The sequence below is a fragment of the Zeus faber genome (genome assembly GCF_960531495.2).
Source record: "Zeus faber genome assembly, chromosome: 12".
Taxonomy (NCBI): domain Eukaryota; kingdom Metazoa; phylum Chordata; class Actinopteri; order Zeiformes; family Zeidae; genus Zeus; species Zeus faber.
Genome location: NC_137196.1, coordinates 19,852,619 through 19,864,712, shown reverse-complemented (window position 1 = coordinate 19,864,712; position 12,094 = coordinate 19,852,619). Strand labels below are relative to the sequence as shown.

Here is a 12,094-nt window from a genome sequence, read left to right as displayed (position 1 = left end):
AGGAAACCGTATATGCCTATACTTTCTTGCAAAGTTGTCCACACATTTTATTACGTTGTGCCATTAAATGTCTGAGAAAGTGTTAAATTTTGAAGCCGCATGTACTAGTCTTATATATAACAATATATAAGAGCCCGATCACAAGTTATTTAGTGAACTAGGCTGCTATTCTGGCAGAACAATCCGTACCGAAGGGAGAGGAAGGAGGACGGCAGAAGAGGAAGGAGGACGGCAGAAGAGGAAGGAGGACGGCAGGAGAGGAAGGAGGGAGAGGACTGCATCACTATGCATTATGACGCAAAGTGATGGGGCCAGCCCGTATTGGCGAATTAGTACAGCCTTGCAGTTTTGATCTTGCAACACAAAATACATTTTAAATGGTTGAAACGCTGTAGTACCACTTTTTACCATATTATCGCCTCTCGGGGCACTGGATATGACAAGTACATTAATGTATAATACTTTAAGTATTACTTTGATTCGTTTGTGGAGCGGGCGCCAAGTGACATCTTCCGATTTGTTACGCATGTCCAGGTTGCGGCTCTGGGAGGCCCTGTGGGGCTGTACGATCGATCATATTTTCATCCTCAACGCGAGATAAACATGAGCGATAAGCACATTGCAAAAGACTGCCTGAAACGTGATGAATAACAATAATATTTTTATTAAAGAAATATATATATTTTTTTTTTCGATGAACCAGTGGACTCGTTCTCTGCAGGAGAACTCGGAAAGCCCGGAAGTAGTGCTGCGTTCAGTGGAACTGCAGTTTGCGTTGTTCTCCACCGGATGCTTTTGTCGCGTTTAAAAATAATTGTGCCATGAGTTGTGCCATGAAATGATTGCACTTTTGTGTGTTTTCGTCTTCCCGACGCTGGTCTAAGGCGACAGAGAGCGCAGCGGGTAGAACGTACGCGTTGTACCGTGTGAACTGGGAAACGTGTAATCGCTGTCGGTAGGAAGTGATGCTGCGTTTCGTGTATCGCTGCATGCCGCTGGATTTATTATCAAAACTATGAAAAAACTGTCGACGTGTAAATGTACTCAATGAATTAATACATGTCATAAATAAACACTTTGTGTGCAACACTGAAATGCCCCCGCTCCCCCGACTTCCGGTCCGGCGGCCGAAAAAGCGGCGCGCACGCCGGAAACAGAATCATGACCGAAAGGAGCTGAAGCGTCAAAACATAAACAGAGCAGGACCGCGCTGCAGCGCCGTCCCAGCAGCACCGCCCCAGCAGCCCGCACTCCCTCATGTCGTCCGCCGCCTTTCTCTCCACCGTTTGCACCCGCGGCACATAGGCAGCCCCGTTGGCCGAGGAGGAGACCGTAAACCAACAGAAAAGATTAGGAACGCACGGCACAAGTAGCGCCTCAGCGGGCCTTCCAGGAGAGGTAATGCTAACCCCGCTAGCTGCCTGCTAGCACCCTGCTAGCTGCCTGCTAGCTGCCTGCTAGCTGCCTGCTAGCTCCACTGGGCACTCCAAGTGACTCCAGCTTGTTGTCGTGACAAGTCCCGATCACCCGTGTTTGAGAGTCTGTCGTCATTTAAATGTACCGTTGGTAAAATACTTGAATAATAAAGAATGTCCTGTGTGTATATAACCGGTGTATACATATTCTTCTGTATCTGTGTAATAATTATCATTACATTGCATTTAGCAGACGCTTTTATCCAAATCATAACAACTTTATTGTTGTTATTATTATAACAATTAAAACATTGTACTGTTGCACAGTGTATGTGGATACATACATATACATACATATATTTTGATTATGCCTTTATATGTTTTTCATATTTTGTTAATTTTATTTTATATTTTTCTACCTCCATGGTTTTGTGCAGCCCTTGGGAGTTTTCCCTTTTTATCATTTCACTGCCCACTACTTGTCCAACCCAGCTATAGAAATTGAGGTTATATGCTGTTATCGGTGAAATTATTGTTTGTTTAAATTTGTCTCTGACTAGTAGCTCTGAACTTCACTTATTCTGGATTTTGTTTTTTTTGTGTTTTCAAGGCTGTCCTTCGGGTCCCAGGACAAAGGAGACGGCATGGCAGAAACTGACGGCACGTCCGGCATCCTGAACGGTATAAGGGATCACAAGCATTTGGGATCAGTAGGCCTTTTGATAAATTAATGCTAATTAATTTTTCCCACCTCCTGATGTTCTGGGCTTCTGCCAGGTTGCTCTGAAGAAAAGGAGCTAGCGGAGGAAGAGCCGAAGGAAGGAGACGCCTCTGGAAGTAAAGAGGGAGAAGAACAGGACCGATCTCCAGAAGGTAGATGATTGTTCTCTCATATATGTAAATGTCTACCAACAAAAGTTACGTGTTTAACAGTGCGGGTCCCAAATATCTGCGGCTTTTAATGTTTTATTTTGTCAATTCCAGGAAGTCTTTCTCTGACCTAAACTCTTTTTTTCCCCTATGTATTGTTCAGCCCCCAAACAGGCAGGAGAAGCCTCCAGAGTCAGACTCATGGCCGGTGCAGAGATCGAGCTAGGGGCTGAAGGAGAAGAGGACGAGGAGGAGGAGGAGGAAGAAGAGGAGGAGGAGGAGGAAGACAAAGAGGAAGACACAGACAGCATGGACGGCAGCGGCCTCTTCTCTCTCACCGAGGATGCCGAAAGAAAGAGCGAGGGAGGCAGAAGACAGAGAGCCAAGGAGAAGGACGGCGAGAGGAGGGCGGCCCGGAAGAGGAACAGACCCGGCCTGGGCACCACCCACCACTCGTCCAGCTCGGACGACGACGACGATGACGAAGATGAAGATGAGCCTGAGGACGAGGAGGAGGAGGACAAGCAGTCGATGGAGGCTTGGCTGGGCTCGGAGCTGTGCGACCTGCGCGGCCCCACCTGGCGCGCCGTGCCCTCGCTGCGCTCCCGGGAGATCGGCCGCGACACGCCTCAGTTTGTGCGGCGCGTGTGCGGTGCCCGCGGCCTGGTGCAGCGGCTGGAGCTGCAGGGACGCCTGGAGCGCCACACGGGCTGCGTCAACACACTGCACTTCAACCCCTCGGGCACGCGCCTGGCGTCTGGCAGCGACGACCTGCGCGTGGTCATCTGGGACTGGGCTCTCCGTCGCGCAGAGCTGGAGTTTGACAGTGGCCACAAGAGCAACGTCTTCCAGGTGACGTATAACAACGAGGGCTGGGACGTAATGACTGGAGCAACGTTTCCCAACCTTTATTCTGCCAAGGCCCACTTTTACAAGGAAGTAATCCCACAGCGGAACGCGCAGTCTCCCTGTTATGCACGGGCGCTAATTATGGATGTGGGGAGACAGGTCCCGATCTATACCTGATCTGAGGTCTCCTATAGCCTTCTCTCCTCTCCTCCCGTGATAAGCAAACTGTATCACGGGAGGAGATGACTAAACTGTGCTGCGACTCTTCTGTGCACGCACGAGCAGACACTTTCGGTTTCACTTTTATAGCGTCAGACTAAGTACGCTTACTTTACAATTTTTTTGTCATTTGATGAACATTGGCGCCGATACAAGAAAATTAACTAAATGTTTTTATTTAGGTTTTATTTTGATTTAAAAAAAAAAAAAAAAAAAAAAAAAAAGGCAAAACAAGTGGGGGCTGTGGAAAAGTAATGTACGCCATTACATTACTTGGGGGGGGGGGGGAATATGTCAAAATGTTCACTTGTATTAACTGTTTTCACTTTCAGTGTGAACCTTGAGCTTTTTCTGACGAACACAGAGCTGCTGTTCTGCTGGAAGTCATGAATTAGTGCCGCCATGCAATTCTTATCTTGAACATAACCGCTAAATTCCATTCTTTCTTTTTTTTTTTGTGGAATTTGAAAAATGTTCACAGCACACTGTGCTGAAAAACACTGGACTACATCAAATATCAAATCATTAGTAATGAGGATATTTTGAACAAGCAGCTAGATGCGTTTTAGATCAGTCTAGAACAGTCTGATGTTTAGAAAAGTGTATGACTTAACTGTAATTCAGCCTTAAACACAACATTTAACTATATTACGATATTACAATGACCAAAATCTCAGACAATAATTGTTTAGTCTCATATCGCCATTTCAATATTATATCACTATACCACGAAAAGGAACGCGCAAAAACCTGAACCCTAAATATTAAAACAGTTTCCCCAAAGAGAATTGCACATGGAAATGATTCAGAAAGCCTTTGAGGGAACGGCTCGCAGACCTGTTGAGTCGATGAGGAAGGCACTAAACTATTGTACAAACACACCATCTTCCTAAAGTTGGTTTCAATTTGAGTGATTCCAAGGTGAAAGTTTATTTTTTGAATTTCTCCTTGTCCTTCCTGGTGCTCAGGCCAAGTTCCTGCCGCACAGCGGGGACTCCACCCTCGCCATGTGCGCTCGAGACGGACAGATCCGCGTGGCCGAGCTCTCTGCCACCCAGCGCTGCAAGAACACCAAGAGGGTCGCACAGCACAAAGGAGCCGCACACAAGGTACCGATCGATCAATGGACCAATCCATCGATTAATCAACCTTCATTTCACGTCAAGGTTTGTGCTGTGATGGCTGTGGTCACCGTACCTGGTACAGGAGATACACAGCATCCTATTGGACCTGCAGCCCCTTGAAGTGTGTGTGTGTGTGTGTGTGTGTGTGTGTGTGTGTGTGTGTGTGTGTGTGTGTGTGTGTGTGTGTGTGTGTGTGTGTGTGTGTGTGTGTGTGTGTGTGTGTGTGTTCCTGTTTCTGTTCCTGTTCCAGCTGGCCCTGGATCCAGACTCTCCCTGTTCCTTCCTCTCGGCTGGAGAAGACGCTGTGGTGTTTGGCATCGACCTACGTCTGGACCGGCCCGCAAAGTGAGTGACAATAACTGAGGAGGGGATTCTAAAAATTATTTTATGACTAGTCTCTCTCTGTATCTGTGATTTTATTTGATGTGTTTTTGCTTAATTATATTGTATTGTTTTTGGTGGAGGGCCAGGGTGTTGGATAAATGAGGATGTTTTTATTTACAAACAAAAAATCGACACATTATAGAAGTGAATACCACAAAATCATTAAAAACAATTTTTGATTCAAATGAATACAATAAATGTAAAAAAATATATATATACGAATGAAGAGTTTAGAATCCTCCGGAAGGTCAATGCAAGTAGAGTCCAGGTGTAACTTGAAGAGATGGCAGCCATATTAATTTCCAAAAAAAAAGCTACTGTTTGATGCACAGCTGATTTGGATAAAAAGAAAACCGCACATTTGTCAAGATTTTTATTTTTTTAGCAAAACGTGCACAACGTGTCTCAAAAGAAGGAGATTCAAACAATTAATTTCACCACTTAGAGTTGTGATGCGGTGGCACCCATCCTAAGCATGCGCAATATCCAAAACTCTGGGAGCAAATAGAGATTCGGGATGAAGGTTTTTTGGGGTAGGCAGTAGCTGGTAGCCGCTTTAGCTACACAAAGAACAAACCCTGGATCTTTCTCCAGCAGAGCTCCTGTGAGTGAGAAACGCATCTCTAAATAAGGATCTCTAGCCCCCTTTGCCAAAAAAAAACAAACAAAACTCTACTAATGCTTCTTATTCCTAGAGAAGCTCTAGCTGTCATTATACTATGTACAGTGGTTTGTTACAAAAGACAAAATGTACTGTTTGTAAGTTGCTTTAGACAAGAGCACTAAATTATGTTACGTAATCTTTCTGCACCATGGCAAATATTAACCAAAGGCAAGGCATGTAAGAAATACTGGATTACACTATAATTATTATTTTGTCATTTGTTCTTATAAAGTCATGAATAGAGTTGTCAGCCAAAAGACTGATTCACGTATCAAAATGTCACAACACTAGTATAACTTCCATGCAGGGTCTGCCAATGTTATGAAGTGTAATTGCATATCGCTTTCTTTGGAATGGATTAAATCGCGTTAAACCTGTTTCCTCTCTCCTCTGCGTCAGTAAACTTGTGGTGGTGAAGGAGGGAGATAAGAAAGTGGGTCTCTACACCATCTTCGTCAACCCGGCAAACACCCCCCACTTCGCCGTGGGAGGGAGGGATCAGTACATCAGGTAGTGTCTGTTTCACTCCCTTTGATCTATGAAGTAAATTAAATAAAATCGAAGTATTTTCTTGTTTCACACATAACCCCTAGCATCTGTTATCTCATTGATCAGCTGTTGAGGCCTCTCTCCTCATTTTCTGTCCTTCACCATAGATATACAGTATATAAAAATACTTAGTATAAATTATTATTATTATTTTCTTTTAATTTTTTTCAGGATCTACGACCAGAGGAAGATCAACGAGAACGATAACAACGGCGTCCTGAAGAAGTTCTGTCCGTCTCACCTGGTGTCCAGCGAGTCCAAAACCAACATCACCTGCCTGGTATACAGCCACGACGGCTCGGGTAAAAACACACCTGCATCGAGAGGAGTCATCATCATCATCATCATCAACCTTTATTTTACCAAGCAGGTTAATTAGGGAATGAATATTCAGAATTAAAGGAAGTCGGTTTAAACTTCTCCAAGTAGTTTTAAAACCATTAGCTTAGCATCAGTTAGTGCTGCTGCCACCGTGGAACCACCAAAACACCTGCGTTGGTTAAATGGAAACCTAAAAGCTACTTTGACCCTCCAATATTTTACTTTTTCATTATTTGGCAACAAGGTGTTTTATGCAGGGTTGGCAGAAATAGCTGAATTCATTACTTATTTGTGTTAATAATTACATTTGGAATCATTTTGAGTGGACTACTCGGACCAAATGACTCCCTGGGAGAGATTGGGTTCTAGTTTTTTGATCATTTATACTACAAAAGGCAACACCTCCAAAGTGCTAAAGCGAAACCTAGTACCAGACGTGATTCATGGGATTTTTTTTTATCTCCTTGGAGCAATAACAGCTTACATAAAACAAATAGGCTATAATAACAAAAAATGACAATATATGGAAAATGTGGATATATACAATAAAAAAAAATAACGGTTAACTAACTGTAACTGCAATAAAATATGACAATATACACTAAACCTAATGATAAACAACAAAATATATAATCTAAAAAAAGACTAAAAATAAATACAGGAAAAACTGAAAAATGTGCCTAAGATGAGAGGGGGAAAAATACTATAAAAATGGCAATGTACGATAAACCTAATGACAAAAACATTAGATATAAACCTAAAAATTGGGACAATAACGTTATGATTCTATAGGATGATAAGATGGCTGCCATATGTACAAATGAAGTGTTAAGATTGTTTTACGAGCTTATTTTTCTGACACCGCGAGCAGCAAACAGTCAGCGTCTCTCGGGGGTTTCCGCTCACCGGGTGTGTCACTGGTCCCCACAGAGCTGCTGGCCAGTTACAACGACGAGGACATCTACCTGTTCGACTCCAGCCACAGCGATGGCGCTGGCTACTGCAAGAGGTACAAGGGACACCGCAACAACGCCACAGGTACGACCAACATTTTAAGAAACGTCCTTAAATTAATCGTTAATAAAAACACAATAACGGAATGATTGAGGACACCTCGTGCAGGTTTTTCCCTCTGATTAAAGCTTAATCTAAACCGTATTACTTGACGGTATACCTTACCTTGTCATTTAAAACATGAAGGACTTTGAAAATAGGGAGGGGGGGAAAAAAAAAGTGATTTTGTCTTTAGACTTTCTTTTGAAAGGAAATTTATAGTAACAGAAACGCAGATGTCTCTCTGTGAGCGTAACCATCCTCCCTGCCGCAGTGAAAGGGGTGAACTTCTACGGGCCGTGCAGTGAGTTTGTGGTGAGCGGCAGCGACTGCGGCCACATCTACCTGTGGGACAAGTCCTCCGCCCGCATCGTCCAGTTCATGGAGGGAGACCAGGGTGGAGTGGTAAGAGAGTCCAAACTTTTCTTGTTTGGAAACGAGCGTGGGGCTGAGTGCAAGGCTGCCTGCACGCCAACTCCTTTATATCACTGTGAATTCTTTTAAACACCGTCTCACCCTCCTCCTCCTCCCCCTCTCAGGTGAACTGCCTGGAGCCCCACCCCCACCTGCCCGGCATGGCCACCAGCGGCCTGGACCACGAAGTCAAGCTGTGGGCGCCCACGGCCGAGCAGCCCACTGGACTCAAAGGCCTCAAGGAGGTACACGTCTGGCTCTGTTTTTATTTCTAGGTTTTTGTCACCGTTTCGAACAAATTTCTGAGCCGGTGGTTTCAGGGGTTCTCAATGTGGGGTCCTTCCCGGGGGTCCCCAGCAAAATGATTGATAGTTAAACGTCATCGTTATTTCATTTACAAGACGTCAGAGGATGTTGATCCAAATTTCTCTGTACCCTCTTCCACACCTGTCTGGCTGTAGTACAGACAGGTGTGGAGGTTTGGACTGACTCATATCTAACGATAAAAAAATCTTCTCAGATTGGGCTTCCAGAGACTGGGGGCGCTTCCATGACTGTGGGCCATTTGTTTTGTTCCGAATTGTGTTTTGTTATTTTTCTGACAGTTGCAATCGCCCCTGGGTTTGTTTTGTTGTTCGTTGACGCTGCAACATGTTACAGCTTGGGGGGGGGGGGGGGGGGGGAGGTTGAAAACCCCTGATCTGTTCCTTCCAGTCCTTTGGCGACATTTGATAGATCTGATGAATGAGTCGTTCCGAACATTTAACTTCCAGACGATGCCCGGATGCTCTGGAGGCGGCGTGGGGGGGCTTTGAGGGCGCCACAATTAGCGACAAAGGCAATCATTTCTCTCTAGTGAATTTGTCTCCCGAAGTTTCACGGACCCCCTCGAAAAAAAAACCAAAACGGAAATTCTTACCAGAGGACTTCTGACGCCCGCGTCTCTCTCTCTCCCCCCCCCCCCCCCCCTCACGCGGTGTTTTGAAGGTGATGAAGAAGAACAAAAGGGAGCGTGATGAAGACATCGTGCGTCACGGCGACCAGTACGACACGCAGCTGCTGTGGTTCCTCATGAGGCACATGAGGAACAGACGGCCCCAGAGGGTGAGTCGCCCCAAACGTACAAGCTCTCCTTGTTCATCTAGTTGTCCGCTGAATCAGGCTATTCATGAAGGTTAATTATAACGTCCTTAAAAAAAACCATTGAGCCCGACTATCAAGCGGTTAAGGCCTTAAATTGCGTGAGGCGGTCCGAGTGAAACTGAAAAATCGCGTTTTCATGTGAATAATAATTAAAACTAGACTTTTATTGGGCTTTGTTGGAATCATTAAAATTCCTCTCTAACACGGGGGGGGGGGAATCCATATGCATGGGTAATAACGAGCAGCTTCAGATATCATTTTGCCTGATCATTAAATAATTGATGTAATAATGTGTTAATATTCGTTCATATTAAAATTACATTCAATAATAGATATAATTTAATGCTTAAATGATTTAAATCACTTTTAAAATGCTCAAAAAAAAAAAAAAAAACTTTGAAGGTAAGAATCTCTGACCCAAGGACGCGCAGTGTCCTATTTGGGTGTATTTCGTACACGACACGTGTATTGTTAATAGAGTTTCAATGAACAGCGACCCAGCGGTGGGCGGGGCTTCAGGGCTCTGCGACTGAGTCACAAACAGTGTCTTTCCCCGGTGAATGACTCCAAACGGCAGCTTCTTCTTCCATTGTGGAACATGGGACTGAATCACTCACCTTTTATTTAAACCCTCATTAAAATGTTTGTCAATATATACATGATGCAAAGTTGATGTTGAATTTCACTGTTTCAATGACACTATTAAAAAAAAAAAAAAAAAAGGGGGGTTTAAGGTTTGGCCCCTGAGACCCACATTTATTTTGAATTTATTATTATTATTATTATTATTATTATTATTATTATTTATTATTTTTTTATTTTTTTTTAACCTTTCTTCACTAATGTCCCTAAACGTTCACCTCCTCCTTCAGACCCGTCGCGAGGGAGAGGGAGACACGGACGAGTCGTGGAGCTCCCCGGACTCCTCCGATGAAGAGGACGGAGGCCCCGACCACGTCCAGTGCATGTCCTCCTGAGCTGCGCGCGCACGCACACACACACACACACACACACCCCTTTATCGCCCTAGCATCAACGCTCCTAGACCAGCACTATCACACACACAGCAACAAGGTTTCACACACCCATGTATACGATCTCGGATCTGAGAGCCGGGTTTTCCGCCCGGCAACCGGCAACAAACACACTTCCTGTTTTGTTTTTGTTTTTTTTGTTGTTGTTTCTTTTTATTATTTTTTGGGGGTTTTAATTTCTGACCTGGGCAGAAAGGAGCGTGCCAAGTACTCACAGCACACACTCCCCTATGGAACCACTCAGACCCCCCCCCCCCCCCCCCCCCATATCCTTAAGCCAAAACATTCACGTATGGCGCCCCCTGTAGGAAAGCTGCGCTACCACGTCACCAGCAAAAATCCAAATTCACAATTCTTTTGATTTCCCGCCAGCCTAATCGTGATACATCTACTGTTATTACTTACTGGTATTTTACTGGTATTCAGAGGGGGGCGGGGGGGGAAATAAAAACAAAGGAACCCCACCTCCACTTTCCAGCTCTGCCCCCTTTGCACTAACTCAGTTGTTCCGACTACTTGGCCTCTCTCTCTCTCTCTCTCTCTCTCTCTCTCTCCCTCCCTCTCTCGGCTTTATCCATAGGCCTCTCTCGCCCACTACTGAGTGCACTTTGAATCAGGGATGTTTGTGGAATCGAGACGCAGACGAAAACGTGCACTCAAGCTGGGGTTAGATTAATTAAGTTTGTGTGTCAGGAGGCTTATGAATAAAAGTACTTATTTCAGAGGGGCTTTTTTTTATTTTTTATTTTGTTTTGTTTGTTTGTAGTCTTTTGCACTTAGAGATTGATCTGAAGGGAAAAGTTTCCCTTTTTGCTTCCACCGGCGTTCCCACCCCCCTCGTCCTCCCCATGAGCCGCCCCCACCCCCTGCACCCAATCCGTTGAAGTTCAGCCCCGTTGAATTGGGAATTGTGAACTGACCACACGGGGGCGCTGTTTTGCAGTTGAGTCGGGCCGTGGACTTGTCGTCGATCAACTCCCATTGCTGTAGTTCCCACGGACCTGAGCTCAGCTTGCAATTTAATCGCTGCCTTCGTGTCGAGGACTTAACTGGCAACCCCGAAGGAGCAGGGTTGCCGGTTGCGGAATTTCTGCAATCCCCAATTCTACGCGAGTTCCGTCGATCATGAGTTCCATCGAAACGGCTTGGACCCGGGTCCGCTCATCAACTGACGAGAAGGAGAAGGAGTTGGGTTGCCAGTTGCGGTTCAATCTCTGCAGTCCCCTAATGATAATCGATTTCATTTGAAAGTTTCAAATGGTGTTGGACCCAGGTTTGGTGTTGACCCAGGTCCAGCTGACGAGTGACCGCAAAAGGAGCAGGGTTGTCAGTTGTATCATTTCTGCAATCCCCTACTGCTAAGCGAGTTCCATCGATCATGAGTCCCATGGAAAGATTTCAAATGGTGTTGGACAACGGTCGGTGGTCTGGTTCTGACCCGGGTCAGGTTTTATGCGAGGCCGGAGGCGGTGGAAGAGTTCAATCCGCTTTGCGATATCCTTTTGTTGTGGGAGAGCGATAAAAGTCCAGCTTTTCTCATTTTCTATGAGAACCAATGTAGTTGAATCTATATGTACATATATAAATATATGTTTAAAAAAAAACTGTAAAGAATTAATAGAAAAGCAACTTTAGCAAGTGAGGTTTGAAATCCAAGGAGAAAAAAAAAAGTCTAAAAATTTGATTGGTATCCATGCAGAGATTTATATTCTATACGAGGACAAAGTACTTTTGAAACGGACTTCAGAAATCTGACTTGAGAAATAATTTTTTTAATTTCACTTAAGAGACTACGTCCCAGTTTCGCAGTCAGTTTGACGGAGAAAATCACTTTCGGTTCCTTTTCATGTTCGGCAAACAATGTCTCCCTTTTCGACCTAGAACTAGAGACAAATTGTTTCCAGGTCCTCCTGGCTGTAATAGTTTGTGTTCTTTATTCATATTTAGGCTTGATGAATGACTTTTTCTTCCCACCACTGCCTAACATCGCATTCTGCCAGTTCAGTTTGAGAAATGTACCATTTGTGCAATAAACAAAAAGACAGCGCTGTGTTG

General features: G+C 44.7%; 1 protein-coding gene across 1 annotated transcript; it reads left to right on the top strand.

Annotated features, from left to right (window-relative positions):
* Positions 1-1,190: 1,190 nt before the first annotated feature.
* On the top strand, positions 1,191-12,093 carry dcaf8 (DDB1 and CUL4 associated factor 8). The gene is made up of 13 exons (XM_080011681.1): positions 1,191-1,398; positions 2,026-2,096; positions 2,193-2,288; positions 2,449-3,137; positions 4,322-4,462; positions 4,728-4,822; positions 5,925-6,035; positions 6,246-6,376; positions 7,326-7,433; positions 7,723-7,853; positions 7,988-8,107; positions 8,850-8,966; positions 9,878-12,093. The coding sequence occupies exons 2-13, from the start codon at positions 2,060-2,062 to the stop codon at positions 9,980-9,982; spliced, it is 1,881 nt and encodes a 626-aa protein (XP_079867807.1). The 5' UTR covers positions 1,191-1,398; positions 2,026-2,059; the 3' UTR covers positions 9,983-12,093.
* The last annotated feature ends 1 nt before the right edge of the window (position 12,094 follows it).